At 39.1% G+C, this 16,504-nt stretch overlaps 2 protein-coding genes across 4 annotated transcripts; both read left to right on the top strand.

Moving 5' to 3' along the window:
- Window positions 1–1,832: 1,832 nt before the first annotated feature.
- Window positions 1,833–7,236, top strand: slc2a11b (solute carrier family 2 member 11b). 3 transcript variants are annotated; one of them, XM_071482840.1, is made up of 13 exons: window positions 3,380–3,551; window positions 3,667–3,765; window positions 4,114–4,274; window positions 4,368–4,492; window positions 4,599–4,728; window positions 4,844–4,992; window positions 5,252–5,439; window positions 5,591–5,701; window positions 6,183–6,284; window positions 6,379–6,454; window positions 6,565–6,692; window positions 6,773–7,012; window positions 7,048–7,129. In XM_071482840.1, the coding sequence occupies exons 1-12, from the start codon at window positions 3,480–3,482 to the stop codon at window positions 6,965–6,967; spliced, it is 1,536 nt and encodes a 511-aa protein (XP_071338941.1). In that variant the 5' UTR covers window positions 3,380–3,479; the 3' UTR covers window positions 6,968–7,012; window positions 7,048–7,129. The 3 variants fall into 3 exon arrangements, with proteins under 3 accessions (XP_071338942.1, XP_071338943.1, XP_071338941.1); XM_071482841.1 differs by lacking the exon at window positions 3,380–3,551 and adding an exon at window positions 1,833–1,912 and having other exon boundaries at window positions 6,773–7,236; XM_071482842.1 differs by having other exon boundaries at window positions 3,314–3,551; window positions 6,773–7,236.
- A 1,070-nt stretch (window positions 7,237–8,306) lies between these two features.
- rbm19 (RNA binding motif protein 19) lies at window positions 8,307–16,404 on the top strand. The gene is made up of 24 exons (XM_071482829.1): window positions 8,307–8,466; window positions 8,562–8,744; window positions 8,827–8,940; window positions 9,125–9,169; window positions 9,828–10,053; window positions 10,723–10,997; window positions 11,086–11,145; window positions 11,271–11,349; window positions 11,532–11,603; window positions 12,155–12,364; window positions 12,475–12,605; window positions 12,740–12,867; window positions 12,950–13,046; window positions 13,190–13,300; window positions 13,387–13,587; window positions 13,679–13,748; window positions 13,868–14,010; window positions 14,107–14,167; window positions 14,724–14,803; window positions 14,902–14,957; window positions 15,340–15,456; window positions 15,567–15,672; window positions 15,827–15,947; window positions 16,053–16,404. The coding sequence occupies exons 1-24, from the start codon at window positions 8,431–8,433 to the stop codon at window positions 16,133–16,135; spliced, it is 2,805 nt and encodes a 934-aa protein (XP_071338930.1). The 5' UTR covers window positions 8,307–8,430; the 3' UTR covers window positions 16,136–16,404.
- Window positions 16,405–16,504: the final 100 nt, after the last annotated feature.

Raw genomic sequence — 16,504 nt, 5'->3', positions numbered from 1 at the left:
ATATTAACAATAGAACACATAATCAGCAAATAAATGATGATGTGTTATTATAGGTTGAGATAAGACATTACTGACCCCTGAGGGGAAATTCACAATTCACCCAACGGTCTATCAAGTAATTTAACGGTGGGGAGTGATGTACACATCAATGGATCAATAGTTGCAATACAGTATTGCAACATATATTATTCTGAAACTGTCCATTCTGCAGGAAGAGTATTTTTACTTTCAGTACATTGTGTTATACTTTTACTAAAGTTGTGAATGAAGGACTTTTATTTGTAACAGTATTCTGTTTTCTACACTGTGGTGTTGCTGGATTTGAGCACCTCTTCCTCCACTGGTGTAAAATACTATAAAATGGAAATAAAATGGAAATTCTACTTCAGTACAGTACTTGAGAACTGTAGCCTAGAAAACTGGAGAGATCAATTGATCCTCACACCAACCTTAAAAAATGCCTAGTTTAGACTGCTTTTACACATGACAGAGTTCTGTGATCATGTTCATGATCATCATGTCTCACCTGCAAAATCTCACAGAAATACAGAACATTGCAGAAGTAAATGTGTTGAAAGTTTAAAAACCGATAGTACTCATATTCAGCAGAGTGGTGCTACATTATTGTATTATTGGATTATACTGTATTAATTTAATGCTTAATGTGATGCTTTAATGTTGTAAATTGTGAATGAAAAGCTCATTTTATTTCCTGATTGGTAGTTTAATGTCCTGTTTAACAAGTGTAACATATATATAATTAAATAATAAATAATAATAAAATATGTGTAAAATAACCAATTATGGCCGTCATATAAATGTAGTGTTAAGTGTAATAAACAGTTAATTGTATGTACAGTCTATGTTGCAGTGCCAAGAATTCAACACCTTTCTTGGGTACACCCTCTGTAGACTAGGTTTACAGGCTTTCAGCATCGTTTATTTGATGTTACATCCAACTGTATTTTTACTTGGGCAGAGAGCTTCTAGCTGTGAATCACACGGTGTTCTTAGAAACTCAACAACTATTGTCACATGAGTGTTTGTTTTATCTGCTGTCTGTGGAGCAGCTCCAGGATATGTGTACAGTTGACTTCCTCATTACACCGTCTGCTGCTCACAAAACACAGAACTGTAGCTACATTATCAAGACAATAATGTGCTGTTGTGGATTTTCAGTTTAATGCCCAAAATGGCCAAATGGTGGAGTGAGCGAACTCAGAGAGGCTCTTGCAGGTTTAAAAGTTTTTGTTCTGTGAGCTGCTGAACTCTTTGGGTCATCTTTTGAAGCCTCATCGTCGTTATGGACTAATGCTGGAGGCAGTTTAAAGCAAGCAGGTTTTTCAGCCCTTGTCACAACTATTAATGTGCCTGAATAATGTTATATTGCCACAGTAAAGGGAATTTCTTTCTCATTTTTATAACATTTTATGGCTATGAAGCAATGTTGATATCTTTTACATTTTCTGCTGACTTGAAAATAAACTTAGGTTGAAAGAACTTAAAATATATCAATGCATTTTTATTTATAAATTTTTTTAAAAATATGATAATAACTTGTATTCCAGCAATCACAATATATTAAACAAAATAATCTTTTGAGCACTTACACTGATAACTATAGATTGTCCAAAGGCATATCAGATCCATTAACTATGTTGTTCTTCAATTTGAGACAACAAAGGGTCAATATTATTTCAGTATTTGGCTCAGCAATCCCTCCATTAGCCAGGGGCAAGCCTCCGCGGCAGGAATGTGCTTTAATGAGTCCCCCCCCCCCCCCCCCCCCCCCCGGAGCTGAGATCATATGCTGCACCTTTATAGCACAATTATAAATGGTTTATTCACACACTGTTTCACGGCACCTTCCAAGATGAACCTCAGTGAGGGATCTGTGGAATCCAGGAAAGAGGTAAGTTAAAATTCAGCATGGGATTTGATTCACATGCTGAATAAAGTTTAGATTAAACTCTATCATGTTTTGTTTGGGGAGTCACACTGTGGATTAGAGCGGACGACATCCTCACACTATTGTTTTTGTTTTCGTGGAATCAATGAGAGCAGCATGACAGTGCGTGGTTTTGCAACAATGCACTGTTGAATCTCACAGCAACTTTTCGATTAGAATCTGGAATCTCACAAACCCCCCGAGAAGTTTTGAACTTCAGCCAGTTTGCTGTGAATCTGTTTGTTGTCCACACAAACCAAGTTCACATGTTATTACTGGAACAGACGATACAATAAGATAGTGATGGTATGTGTAGGTGGCCGTGAAGCATCCAGCAAAAATAACCTGCAGTGTATTTGTAGCATTTATTGATTTGTTCAGTTATATATTTATAATCAAATGTAGTCTAAATGATATGGTACCACCTCTTAATTGGCTAACTGAACTGGCTTTATCAATAATTAGGCTGAATAATTATCAGTTAGAAGCCATTAATAAGAACATGTTTTGGGTTGCCAGATTGTGAAAAATGGCTTCGGTTGGTGTTTATCTTTACTATTTGATAATAATGCAGTTATAATTGTTGGTAAGTCATGAATGCACGTTGGTTTCTCACTTTCAAATCATCCATGATGTCTTCAGTTGTAGGTATTTACAAGCAGGTTCACTGTCACAGTCTTCTTGATGAAAAAGGTTAAGTGTCCTGCTGATGGAGGATAAAAACAACAAACACTTACAAACCCCTAATAAAGCCTCAGGTGGTATCCTGCAAATGTATCCACCCTGAAAAGACAGACATCCAGAGTATGGAGCACTTCATGAACCTTTGACTGCTCTTACAAACACTGGACCCTGGGGGGAGCCAGCACTCTGCATCCCTACGAGCCCGTTTAGTTATTGCTGCCTATAACATTGTTTTCTCAGTCTTTTTACATTAGTATCCAACATTTTATTGGCCCTAACAAAAAAAAAAACCCCACAAAAATCAAAAATAACAAAAATGATTGTATTGTACAGCAGGGATTTCAACCAGGATCTCCCTCAATGATCAAATATTCAGTGACCGCTGTCTGAACTTTCCTCGACGCTGCGCCTCCGTCACTACAGTTTGTGACGCTGTTAACCACAGTGAACGAGCCAGACCCGCGCTCAGGTTTTCATTTTGTTCCACTATTTCATGTTTGTTTCAAAATGCAGACACTTATTTCCGCGACACTTCCCCCCGGACCCCCCCCCCCCCCCCCCCCCCCCCCCCCCCACACCCCCTCTTTTCTTTCTTTCAAAGAAAAAAGGCCTCACTCTGAATCAGCATTTTGATGCAGCTGTAGATGCCGTGAAATCTTGATAAACATGGGATAATGTGGCTGATTCGCCACACCTTCCACTGACACTTTGTGACAACAGATCAATTGTATTTATCCTCGGGAATAAGTTCATCCTCCCCTCATATATAAGTTGGGAGGAAGTCCTGTTGGGAGGAAACTCCTTTACGTGTAGGATAATCTGCTTTCAACAAAACACCAGCGACAAAATGACTAAAGATAATCTGGATGAATATCAACCTCTGCTTATTAAGGACATCAGAGATAGAAAGCGGCGAAAGGTACGTGGAGTTTGAAGCCAAGACTGGGCAATCAGGTGCAGCTTTCTGTCCTTGATTGTATGAAAATACTTGTTTTCAACGAGTTGTGTCTTTTGTGTCTCTGTTTTATTTTCAGCTTCCAAACAAGTCACTTCTGCTGGCTGCCTGTGCTGCTTGCATAGGGGGAACCTTTCAGTATGGATATAACGTGTCTGTCATCAATGCACCCACAGTGGTAATAACCCAACTACCTCTCACTGGGCTTATTTCTGTATTTGGATCATTTTAATTGCGACTGGTTGTGATGATTTTATTAATGGGAAGTGGCTAGAGCAAAGTCTTAACCTCAGAGATGCTCTACAACATGTGAAATACAATTCATCTGTGCAGTATCTGCGGACACCTTTGTACTCATGTTACAAACTAAACGAGTTACAGTCAGTGGTTCATGACGATAAATCACTAATACACAGTACATCTCCACTGTAGTGATGTGTAATGATTATGCATGTACATATTTCTGATATTTTTATTTGGCAACTACTGAATGTGTGAATTCTTCTTCTTCTTCTTTTATTTGTAGTATGTGCATGATTTTATCAACCAAACCTGGAGGGAGCGTTACGAAACTGGCATCTCAAAGGATGTTCTCACCCTACTTTGGTCCACTATTGTGTCTATATTCACCATAGGAGGATTTATAGGAGTAACAATCGGTGGGACATTGTCTATGAAGCTTGGGAGGTATGGACAAAAAAAAAAAAAAATGCACTGGCAGAATTGATGCTTTACCTTTTGTTTTATCCAAGATTTACCAATGTGATTTGTTTTTCTCAGGAAAGGGACACTGTTGACCAATAACATCTTTGCATTAGTGGCTGCTCTGCTGATGGGACTGAGTTACCCTACAGGTTTATTTGAATTACTCATAATTGGACGTTTTTTCACTGGAATAAACGCAGGTAAATAATTCAAGAAAACATTTGAAAGCTTCACTTTACATATTTGGTTTTAACATTGCATGTCAAACATCTGAAATGTGGCTTTAATCATGTTTTGTTCTCATAGGCATTGGCATTTGTGTTCAACCTCTGTATTTGGGGGAAATAGCTCCAACTGCATTTCGTGGCGCCATGGGAATGGGAACCTCCATTTTCATCACTGGTGGGATTTTGACTGGACAAGTGATTGGCCTCAAGTAAATACTGATCACACAGTGTTAAAAAAAAACATTAACCTTTCACCAGCATGATTAAAGAATCTGTGTCATTCAAAAAGGATGTTGATCAGACATTTCTCTTGTGATTTTACAGAGAGCTCCTGGGCAGAGAAGAGTACTGGCCCATCCTCCTCTCCACCACATGTATTCCAGCGATCTTGCAGCTCCTGATCCTGCCTTGGTTCCCAGAGAGCCCACGCTACCTGCTCATCGACAAAGGAGATGAAGAGGGATGCAAGAAAGGTAAAGTGACACTGCAACTGATGCACCGTTTTGGTCTGCAAAGATTGATTTAGTGCACACGACAAGGACTCCCTTTGTCTGGAATCCCCAGAGGCAGAGACATTTGTCTTCATGGCTGTGAGCATGTGATCACATACTTCTGACGCCAGAGTGAAACCAGTTTGTAACCTTTTGATAGTACTCTCAGAAACAGACTGATCAGATGACAAGAATGAAAGACTACAATCACTATGTGTGTCATGTGTTTTCCTGTCTGCAGCCCTGAAGCAACTGCACGGTGTAGCTGACTGCGTTGGTGAACAGGAGGAGATTCAGAAGGAGAAGAATAATCTAGCAGGTTTCCAGGCCAAGAAACCCTGGGAGCTCTTTACTGATCGCAGCATGCGCTGGCAGCTTCTCACCATCATTCTGCTCAACGCTACACAACAGCTGAATGGCATCAATGCTGTATGTACATTTCTTGCCCTGCTGTCTCTCAGAATCTATTCTTCAATGCCTATATCAACAAAAAGATGAAATATCTTTATTTTAAAAGCAAAAGCTCAGTTTTTTTTTTTTTTAATTTGTACTTTGGTTTTCATGTCTACATTTTCTGTAGATTTACTTCTATGCAGATTACGTGTTCAATCAATCTGGTATTCCTGAGGATACAATACCATACGTGACTGTCGGCACTGGTGCCTGTGAATGCATCACTGCTTTAACATGTGTAAGTATTAGCTCCACGTTATATTTTGAAGAACATTGCTGCAGTGAACCATACACACAATTCTGATGTTCTGATGGGTATAACAAGGGTACAACAGTCAAGATCTTTTTAATAAAATGTTCTCATGCTGGACTAAAGTTTGGAGAGGACTCCTGAAACAGTAAAACAGAATAGAGTGTGGCTTTATTGTTGTCTTATATAAAAAAAATAAAAGTTGTCCGACAAAAAAATTAAGAACAGCACAAGAACACATGACATAATAAATGTGATAAAAATGGAAATTGTTAAAACATAACACACAGTAAAGACTTTTTATAAAGTTGGAATAAAATAACTGAAAAATGTACGACATGTTAAAACATAAACTAAAATACTGTGCAGCAGGATCTGACAGAATAAAGCTGACAATATTGCATGAAAGGTCAAGGAAGATGTCTTCCGGGAGTCTTTCTGGTCTTGTGACAAGCTGTGTGTCTCACAGGGTATGCTGATCGAATGCCTGGGAAGGAAAGTGCTCATCGCAGGAGGATACACGCTGATGAGTATCTGCTGCATTTTATTCACGCTGACACTCAGCTTTCAGGTAATTCATCTCAAGACCAAATGTGGGGGGAAAAAAAATCATAGTATTCTTAGTTTGCGTTAACACTTCTTTTATGTGATTTCTTTTCTCTCAGAATGTCAGCCCAGTTTTTCCATACTTGAGCATGGCGTGTGTTTTTGCTTTTATCCTGAGTTTTGGCTTAGGACCAGGTAACTGACTGAATTAGTAACTCCTTCCTCCTTTGAAGAATTTCCTCAGCAGCCGCTGTTGCACAGCAGTTGTAACAGTGATTTCTTTTGTTGTCTCTTCCCCTGCGAAGGTGGTGTGACTAACATCTTGACCACTGAACTATTCACACAAACAACACGCCCTGCAGCGTACATGATCGCAGGGTCAGTGAACTGGTCAAGCTTCTTCTTCATCAGCCTGGTCTTTCCTTTTACTGTGGTGGGTATCCAAAAATATTAACTATATGTTAGACTTGAATCTTTCAAGGAGTTGGGCTCACTTGTGTTGTATTTGCACAGATTGGACTTCAGCAGTACTGTTTCCTGGTGTTCTTGGCCATTTGCTCCTCAGTGGCAGTATACATCTTCCTTGTTGTTCCTGAAACCAAGAACAAAACCTTCCTCGAAATCCAGAATGACTTCCAGTCCTCCAGCAACAGAAAGACCCGCAGTGCTGATGGTGCTGGAGCAACACTATTATCAACTTCTATATGAAATGTAACATGAAATCTAAGCCATGACCCATAATATATTTATGCCACAAAGATGAGTCTTTGTCATGAAGATTATGGTCCGCACACACAACACAATACGTCACTACAGAAAATGCAGTATAATACTGAATCATACAGTAAATGATGGTGCCTTCTTTGAACTAGTAATTCACCCTAAATATATTTAATATTTTGGTATAATACATTTTGGGTTGCACAGCTTTTGGGTGTTTTATTGAGATTTTTCAATAAATATCAATTTATGAAAAACATGTCTCAACAAATGTCTCATGTTTATACCACTGAAGCTGTCTGATGTTTCAGTTTTAATCTGCAGCCTGACCTTTCAGCATGGCCGGCAGAACAGAGGGATTACTGAAGTGTGTGAGAAGGGGAACGGCTACACAAAAATATCATGCATGTCTCTGTATGTGTGGAAAGCTTCTTAGAATAAGTGGAGTTATTGTCACATGACGTACATATTATCAAGCAGACAAAGCATTATTTAGGTGAAAAAACTATACTCAAGTAAAAGTTTGACCATCCTTTCTTGATAAGAAACAGGTTTTCTTTCAGGGTTCAAACCAAACTTAACTGGAATATCCTCCTGATTGTACCATAACAACAAAGCTGTAGTCTGCTCTGTCATTATTGTCAGTTCCAAAAATAAAACAATATTTCATCAAAGATGTGTGTGATTCCAAATAAAAACATTTTTAGATTGTACCTAGACCAACAAGCAAACAAAGGGGGCTGACTACTTATTTACAGTAATCCCACTGAGTCCTGGTTGTGAGTATTTGGCTCAAATTCCCAAAGTTTATAATAGGTTTAACTTTAAAACTAAGCGCAGCAGTCATGAGGAAAGTGTGATGAGATTAAATTTTCATATTTCATTGATATTTCTTTCCTTGTCAATTGATTGACCATCATCATAAGGACATTAAGGAAATGTGTGGTCTGTCGTCACAGTTATGTGAAAAGAGAAGATAAAAAAAAAACAAATCTGATAAGAACAGCCTGAATCATCTGGCTCAATCATGTCCTTATTCTTACATCAATGCAACTGACTGCTGATTTAAATCTGTAACCAACAGTGACAGCAGTAGTAAGACTTGCAAGAATATACTTAGTTTAAATTTACTTAAATCTTTGATATATATATATATATATATATATTTAAAATGTAGCCTATTTATTGACCCCCGTTATTTTCCCGCCATTAGTGCCAATCTATTTTTAGGCTCCTCCAGTCCAGGAGGTTGCGGTAATGCACCTATGAACTAAATACGAACGAAGAAGAAGAAGAAGAAGAAGAAGAAGAAGAAGAAGAAGAAGAAGAAGAAGAAGAAGAAGCCCCTCCTACTCAACATGGCGACCTAGAGGAGAGTCCACGCTCGTTTGTTGACATTTATTTAAAAACCAAATTTATACTTCATTAGTGGGTCTACAACTACTGAAACCATGTCGAGACTCATCGTCAAAAACCTTCCTAACGGGGTGAGTAACCTGCCGGGATGTCAGCAAACAGTTACGCTCGGTTTTTGTTTCAGTCCACCTGAAGATGTCTTGTTAACTGTGTGTCTTGTGTGCAGATGAAGGAGGAGAGGTTCAGGTCGATGTTTGCCGCCTTTGGCACCGTGACAGACTGCTCTCTGAAGTTTACCAAGGACGGAAAGTTTCGTAAATTCGGCTTTGTGGGTTTTAAAGCGGAGGAGGACGCGACCAGAGCTCTGAAACATTTAAACAAGAGCTTCGTGGACACGTCCAGAGTCACGGTGAGGTTTCAGTCTTCTCCCGCTGCTGTTCACGGTGTTGTTATTTTTCCACGCGTTAATCCACGGGTGTCGTTTATGGCAGGTGGAGATGTGTAAAGCATTTGGAGACCCCACTAAAGCAAAAGCCTGGAGTAAACACACTCAGAGCTCAGGCCAGGACAAACCCTCTGCTCCTGCTGACACTGACGACAAAAAGGTACCTGCACACTCAAAGTAACAGGCAGGAAAACAGGAGAGAAATCACATGGAAGTCTTAATATCGCCATTAAAAAAAAAGAACAACACTTAAGCTTTCTTATATTATTATCTGGATAGCCACAGCATATGCATTTGACTTAGTGGAGAGTAATGTTAATGTGTCTGGTTGTTTCTGACTTCAGAAAAAGAAGAAACAGAAAAAGGAACTCAACAGTGAACTTGGAAATGTGAGTAAATATGTCATTAAGCAACTATGTTTGTTTGCTGTTAAATGTTAATTATATAAAATTGGAATGTGGATAAAATGGAACCGAACCCGAACTGGTTATCACACCTCAGGACTATTTTGGACTTACCAATCGGTGCATATAGCACAGTATGTAGCTGTCATGACATGTAACATCAGAGGTCTTGTTTGGTTATTCTTTGACCAACTGCATCCTAATTCAAATCCATGTTTTAAACATCTGACTTTTGAGAGCTTTAGCTGCTTTTTTGAGCTGTTTTGTAAACAAATCAATGTTTAGAAAAACATGTATACTGTATTTTTTGAAGTAAGTTATCATAAAAGTATTCTTTTGCTAGTATTATAACAACAACAAATAAATTAGGTGATACCCAGCTCTATCATTTTCATTTCACCTTTTTGTGAGGCCATCAGTTTCTTTTAACATTGTCCACTCTACATCATCCATGTTCTGATCTGGATAATATACCCGTAATAATTTTGTAGGTTTATCAGTGAGCAGACTGCACCAGTCTATCATAATGAAATAAATATCTGTCTGTTATATTCATTGATTTGTTCTCAAGTTGTTGTTTTTTTTTTTAAATTATTTATGTGCTATTTAATCGTTGCATGTTGACATTCTTGTCTCATTTCAGCTGGAAGAGGAACAGGGATTCAAGGAGTTTCTGTCAGTACATCAGAATCGAAGCCAAGCACCAACCTGGGCGAATGACACTGTGCAGCAACCAGCCGATCCTGACCGTGGACGGACAAAGACTCAGAGCAAGAAGAAGCTTGCTTCAGATGATTACCTCAACTTTGATTCAGACCAGTCTGAGGATGAGGATGAGGATGAGGAAGACGAATATGATGAAGATGAAGGTTGGTAATGGTAATCTTAGTGTGGGTACCTGAAATCTGTGTCCCAGTTCAGAGGCTCCATCCTCTGAAGTCTGGATTTACAGGATATTACAGAAAAAAACTGTTAATGCATAGATTTAAAGTTAACAATAGGTCTTAGTCATCCAGAATTTTTTTTAACTTCTTCATGATACCCAATATCATGAAACACTTGTCAAATTTACAACCAGTATTTACACTTTTTGTGGCATTTTAGGGCAACCTTCTACTACTAAAGCTGGTTTTTACAGTCTCATTTAAGGAGGAGCAGTTGATTCAGTTTGGCCTCCAGGTCTTTTCAAGCGCCTGTGGTTCTGGACCTCACCCCTTTTCGAGGCTGCAGAATTGGAACACAATAACACAAAAACTTTTTGTGACTGAAATCCTCAATAGTTAAAGTAAAATAAAACATTCATACACCATACTCACATAAAATGGAATAAAATAAAATTAGGAAAAATGAGAGAAGTGCAATGTACTGATGAAGTTGCAACAGATGGATGAAAGTGTGAGGTTCAAATGACAAGCATTTAATACATTTACCTCTGTTTTACTATATTACAAGTGCTACATATTACAGTTGCAGAAATATACAGTGAAGGCAAAATAAAGATTGAGTGTTTAATATGAGTGGCATGTTGTTGTTTTCAGGTGCCACGAAGGAAGCACTGAAGTCTGGCTTGTCAGATATGGATTACCTGCGCTCAAAGGTGGCACAGACAGACGACACCATGGAAGAGAGTGAGGAAGAAGGTGATGATGGTGAAGGGGGGGGTGGTGATGATGAAGATGAGGATAATGGTCCTGTGCAGCACACAGACAGCGCCTATGAGAGTGGTGACAAAGAAAACAGCTCAAAGAAAAAAAATTCAGTTTCCTCTGAGGATAACAAGAGGAGCAAAGCCAAGAAAACTGCCACACAGGAGGTGATCTGCATTCATACATCACACTGCAGCGCAGCATATTGTTTGTGTTCAGCCTGTCCTTGTTAACACCCCCGTCTGTTTGTTGCAGATGGAGCCAACAACAGAGTTCACAGTGAAGCTGAGAGGAGCCCCATTCAATGTTAAAGAGGTGAGTGAACATAAGCTTCCTGATTTCAGAGGTGCAGTGACGATACTCTGCTTTAAAAACATTCTGTATACTTCAGTGTCTGCATCTTTGACAGCAACGTGTGTTTTTATGTGTGACATCAATAGCAACAAATTCGAGAGTTCATGACCCCACTGAAGCCTGCAGCAATCAGGATTGGGAAGAACGAAAGCGGAAATAGAACAGGTATATTAATGAAAGCATTTGAATGTATGCTCCTCAGCTTATTGTGTGTTAACAATATTTTATAGACTGAGTGTGCTGCATACCATATATCTGATTGTACAGCAGTCACCTATAGTATATGTAACGCATAGACTGTATACAGGCCCATGTATAAGTGCAGCTGTCTTATGTGTGTATCTCAGGTTATGTGTATGTGGACTTGCGCTCTGAAGAAGAGGTGGAAAAGGCCTTGAAGAAGAATAAAGACTACATAGGTGAAAAATGTCTCATTCTTATTTCTGTATATAGTTCATGTTGTAGTAGTAAGAATGCCTCACATTGCTACTTTTTGTTTTCTTTGCTCCTTTTTTTGTGCTTTAACATTTGTTGAGTGTGAAGGTAACTTCCACTCTTTCCCCGTTGTGTATATTCCCCATGTCATCTAGCTTTTAAACCTAATCCCAGCATAATTACTTCACCAAATTCAAAGTGTAACATTGTTTGAAAAAGTACAAACAGACTATTCTGCTTCGTGCACTCTGTAATTCAGCTTTCATTTGCAATGGGAAACATCAAAACTGTGTAATTGAGAAGCCCAAAGTGATACATTTAACCACTAAATGCTGTAATATTCTGGTATTTTTAACCAATGTTTTAAATACAAATTTTATAAAACATTTCCAGTATATATTTTGTATAAAAATGAATGAATATGCATTAGCCCAAGGAGTGTGAAAAGACAAATGTAGAGAAACATGATGCTAATTAGTAAATGTGATATGTCATTATGTCTGTAAAAGGACTTACCTCATGTCTGTGTTTTCAGGGGGGCGTTACATTGAGGTCTTCCGTGTGGATGCCTCTGGGGGCAAGGGCAGGAGGGACAGAAAGGACAAAGAAATCGACAGAAACTTCACCAGGAAGCTCAAGGAGGATGAGGAGGAGGAAGATATTGCGGAGTCAGGTCGACTCTTCATCAGAAACCTTCCTTACACCTGCACTGAGGAAGAGATCAAAGAGCTATTTGCTAAACATGGTGAGTTGGAAAAAAAACAAACAAAAAACAGGCACATATACACACACACACACACACACACAAGCTTTTCACTCTTGTCTAAATTTATTACAATTGTGCAATTTCTACAGGTCCTCTGTCTGAGGTGCTCTTCCCTATTGACAATCTAACAAAGAAACCTAAGGGATTCGCTTTCATCACCTACATGATACCAGAGAATGCTGTGACAGCTCTCGCTCAGTTGGACGGACATATATTTCAGGTATTTGATCTTTAAATGATGTTTGAGAAGTTAACCCTACGTGATGTGTGATTGTGTTTTAATTAAGGAGTGCAACTTGATTTGCAGGTTAAATTGAGGCTGATTGGAAACATGTGTTTTTCTCATGTTTTTAGGGCAGAATGCTTCACCTGCTTCCCTCCACCATGAAGAAGGAAAAGACTGAATCCTCAGATGCTGGTGGTCCTGGTTCTTCATCTTACAAACGACAAAAAGATGCTAAGAATAAAGCTTTGAGTGCCAGGTATACATGATCCCATTAATCCTCTGCTTCTCTGTTTGTGGTTTTCTTGAAGTTTACACATGAAATTTCTTCTTCTTTTCAGTTCACACAACTGGAACACCCTGTTTCTTGGCACAAGTGCAGTGGCAGATGCCATCGCTGAAAAATACAATACCACTAAGAGCCAAGTTCTGGACCATGTGAGTAATACTACATCCTGTTCTTCTATATTTATGCCCCCTCAACATACTTCTACAGCAGGTGTGGTTACAGCAGCATGTGAATTATAAAGAAAAATACAAATTAAGCATTCAACTTCTTTGGTCCTTGCCCTCCTCCACAGGAGTCCAAGGGAAGTGTTGCAGTGAGGATGGCTCTGGGAGAGACACAAATCGTCCAGGAAACTCGACAGTTTCTATTGGATAATAGTGTCTGTCTGGATTCCTTTAGTCAGGTAAGTTTAATATTAACTTTATCTTACTTTCTGATTTACTGTGAGTTGGTTAAGATTGTTTCCTCCTTGTGCCCCCTGGTGTACAGGCAGCAGCAGAGAGGAGTACAACTGTGATCCTGGTGAAAAACCTTCCAGCTGGAGTGACGGTGTCAGAGCTGGAGGAGCTCTTCTCGCCTCACGGCTCTTTGGGTCGAGTGCTGCTGCCACCTTCAGGACTTACCGCCATCATTGAGTTCCTGGAGCCAACTGAAGCAAAACGAGCCTTCACAAGGCTGGCCTACAGCAAGGTGTGTGATGCTTTTCCCCTGCATAATCTGTCCATACAGTATGTGTTGACTGGGGACATTGAAAACTTGTATGTATCTCTGCAAACCCTAGTTCCATCATGTCCCATTGTATTTGGAATGGGCGCCTGTCGGGGTTTTTGTGGCAGCAAAACCAGAACCAGGTAGCATACAATCACAAATACTCATAAACCTGGCAAATTATAAATTTCAAGTTTTAGTTTTTTTTTTTTTTTTACATGTAAGGGATAACTACAATATGTGTTGGTTCTGTCTAACCAAGTACTAGACAAACAGGAGGCACTGAAAGAAGAGAAGAAGGAGGAAGAGGAGGAAGATGAGGAGGAAGAGGAGGAATCTGCTCCAGGCTCTACACTTTTCATTAAGAATCTTAATTTCAGCACAACAGAGGAGAAACTACAGGAGGTAGGTCAATTCATAAACACAACTCTCAGTTATATTTAGCAACAGTTAAGAAGGGTTTAATCATACACTGATGTTTTTTTTTTTTTGTTGTTGTAGACATTCTCCAAATGTGGCAAGATCAAATCCTGCACCATCTCCAAGAAGAAAGATAAAACAGGTACTAAACATTATAACTAGGATCACTAATCTAAAAAGGGACCTAACATTGATTGATAAGGGTTCCATTTGTGAGATTTTTTTTGATGTGTTGATTATCTTTATTGTCTTTACTGAACTGATGATATAATCTCATACATAGTTCAGTTACAACCACAAATTTTACTTTGGAAGAAAGTATTTCTGTAGATATACAGATAGACCAGAGAAGATTGATTGAATTGATTAAACACATTTTGACAGTGATGTTATCCAGGTCACCTGTCACAGTTCACTTGACTTTTTACTGAATCATGAGAGATTAAAAGGGAAAATACAGTAAGAAAAAAAGGCTGTGAGCTGACACTCAACAGTGCTGTCATATTTTCAGCATTATCATCCACAGTCTGATTACAGTCACACAGTGCCGTTGGTTTAGTGCCACACATCATTTATCTAAACAAATGTGATTCTGATAAAAGGGAAAATCTACGTCTCTGTATGTTCAGTGTGTGTTCTCATGCTTAGTGAGAGCATTAGGTGAGTTAACCGCCCTGTGTTTCTGTTTTGACTCCTAGGAAAGCTGTTGTCCATGGGCTACGGTTTTGTCCAATATCAGACGCCGGAGGCAGCACAGAAGGCCCTGAGGCAGCTACAGGTACTGGCTCTATTTTGTCATCGAAACTCTCACGCACTTTCTCTGCAGCCTGGTCCTGGGCTAATATGTGTCTCTCTCTCACTCTCTCTCACCACCAGCATTGTTCTGTAGATGATCACAAGTTAGAGCTGAAGATTTCTGAGAAAGCCACAAGGTAAGATTTGATTCAGAGTGATTTTAGTGAACACTGTTGTCTAAGTTTCATATCTATTGTGAAATTATAAGTGTATTGAAATTAAAGTGTTAAGTAGTAAACCAGGGCTATTGCCTTATTGAATGTTTCAAGCATCTGCATCAGCACCAAGCAACACAGTTATATTGTAAATATCCATTGGTGGAAACAGGCACTAAAATTGAAAATATTGATTTCAGTGCCTGAAAACTGAAACTGAAATGTGCATGAATAAATAACAAAAGAACAAATAACACTTCCTGGTAAAGGTTTGTCATTGTTTTAACATGTTGACCGAGGGTTTGTGGTGCATATAAACCTCCCTTGTTGATACTATTCATTCAGTGTTTTTCCCCTTGTGCAGGACTACTGAGGTGTCACGCAAGAAGAAGCAAGTTGAGAAGAAGCAGACAGGATCTAAGATCCTTGTGCGCAATGTTCCCTTCCAAGCCAGTGTCAGGGAAATTCGAGAACTCTTCAGGTAGCGGTCACATACACACAACTGCTTTTTTTTATTCACACTATGCATGGAGAAGGGTTTGGAAAGAGATAATTTAATAATGCTAAGATTTCTTCCCTCTTTCTTCTCAGTACATTCGGAGAGCTAAAGACAGTCCGTCTTCCAAAAAAGGCAGCTGGTTCAGGGAATCATAGAGGCTTTGGCTTTGTTGATTTCCTCACGAAACAGGATGCTAAGGTCTGTGTATGATTTGATATTCTGTTTTTTTTTGTAGATAATGTAAGATGCATATTTTGCACATTTTGCATATTTAGGGAATAAAGAGTCCTCGTGTCCTACAGTATAGTATGCCCTGCTTACTATGCTATACTATGCCCTGTTTTCTTTACAGAAAGCATTTGCTGCACTGTGCCACAGCACCCATTTGTACGGGAGGCGTCTTGTGCTGGAGTGGGCTGATGCTGAGGAAACAGTGGAGACCCTGAGGCGGAAAACAGCTGAACATTTTCATGGTAAATCCACAAAATTTTGACATACAGAATATGATCCATGAAATGAAGATAAATTTGCTATATATTTATTTTTTTCCCTTACATCTCATTTATTTCTCATATCAGTAGCCCCCAAAAAGCAGCGAAAGGCAGAGGTTTTGGAGGGAATTATGGAATCGATGGACACTGAAGCGGGCACAGAAGACTGAGGTCTAAGCGCTACTGTTGCTGTTAAGGCCTCGACACAATCCTGACCAGTGCTCCTGTGTTTTTCTGTGTGAATAGGACTGAGAAGAAAATATGGACCTGACCAAGATGTGCAGAAGGAGCAAATCATGATAAATTTATCATCTGATTGAAGTGTGAAAAATGTCTGTATTTCTTTACATTACATATGTTTTGTATAGAATGATCAACCTCAACATGATTGGGCTGATAAAAGTTTTTGTATAAAATTTTATAAAAGCTGTTGGTGTCACTTTATGTCACACATTGTGTCTGTTTTGAGTGGCTGGATTAATGAACAACCGTGAGCGACTAAAAGGTACGGTAAGACGACAGAGTCTTTTATTTTGAAA

Source organism: Trachinotus anak, unplaced genomic scaffold (genome assembly GCF_046630095.1).
Source record: "Trachinotus anak isolate AG129_WGS33_773 ecotype Australia unplaced genomic scaffold, CSIRO_AGI_Tana_v1 ptg000008l, whole genome shotgun sequence".
NCBI lineage: Eukaryota > Metazoa > Chordata > Actinopteri > Carangiformes > Carangidae > Trachinotus > Trachinotus anak.
Note: the sequence above shows the minus strand (reverse complement) of the source record. Positions and strands in the feature narration are given on the sequence as shown.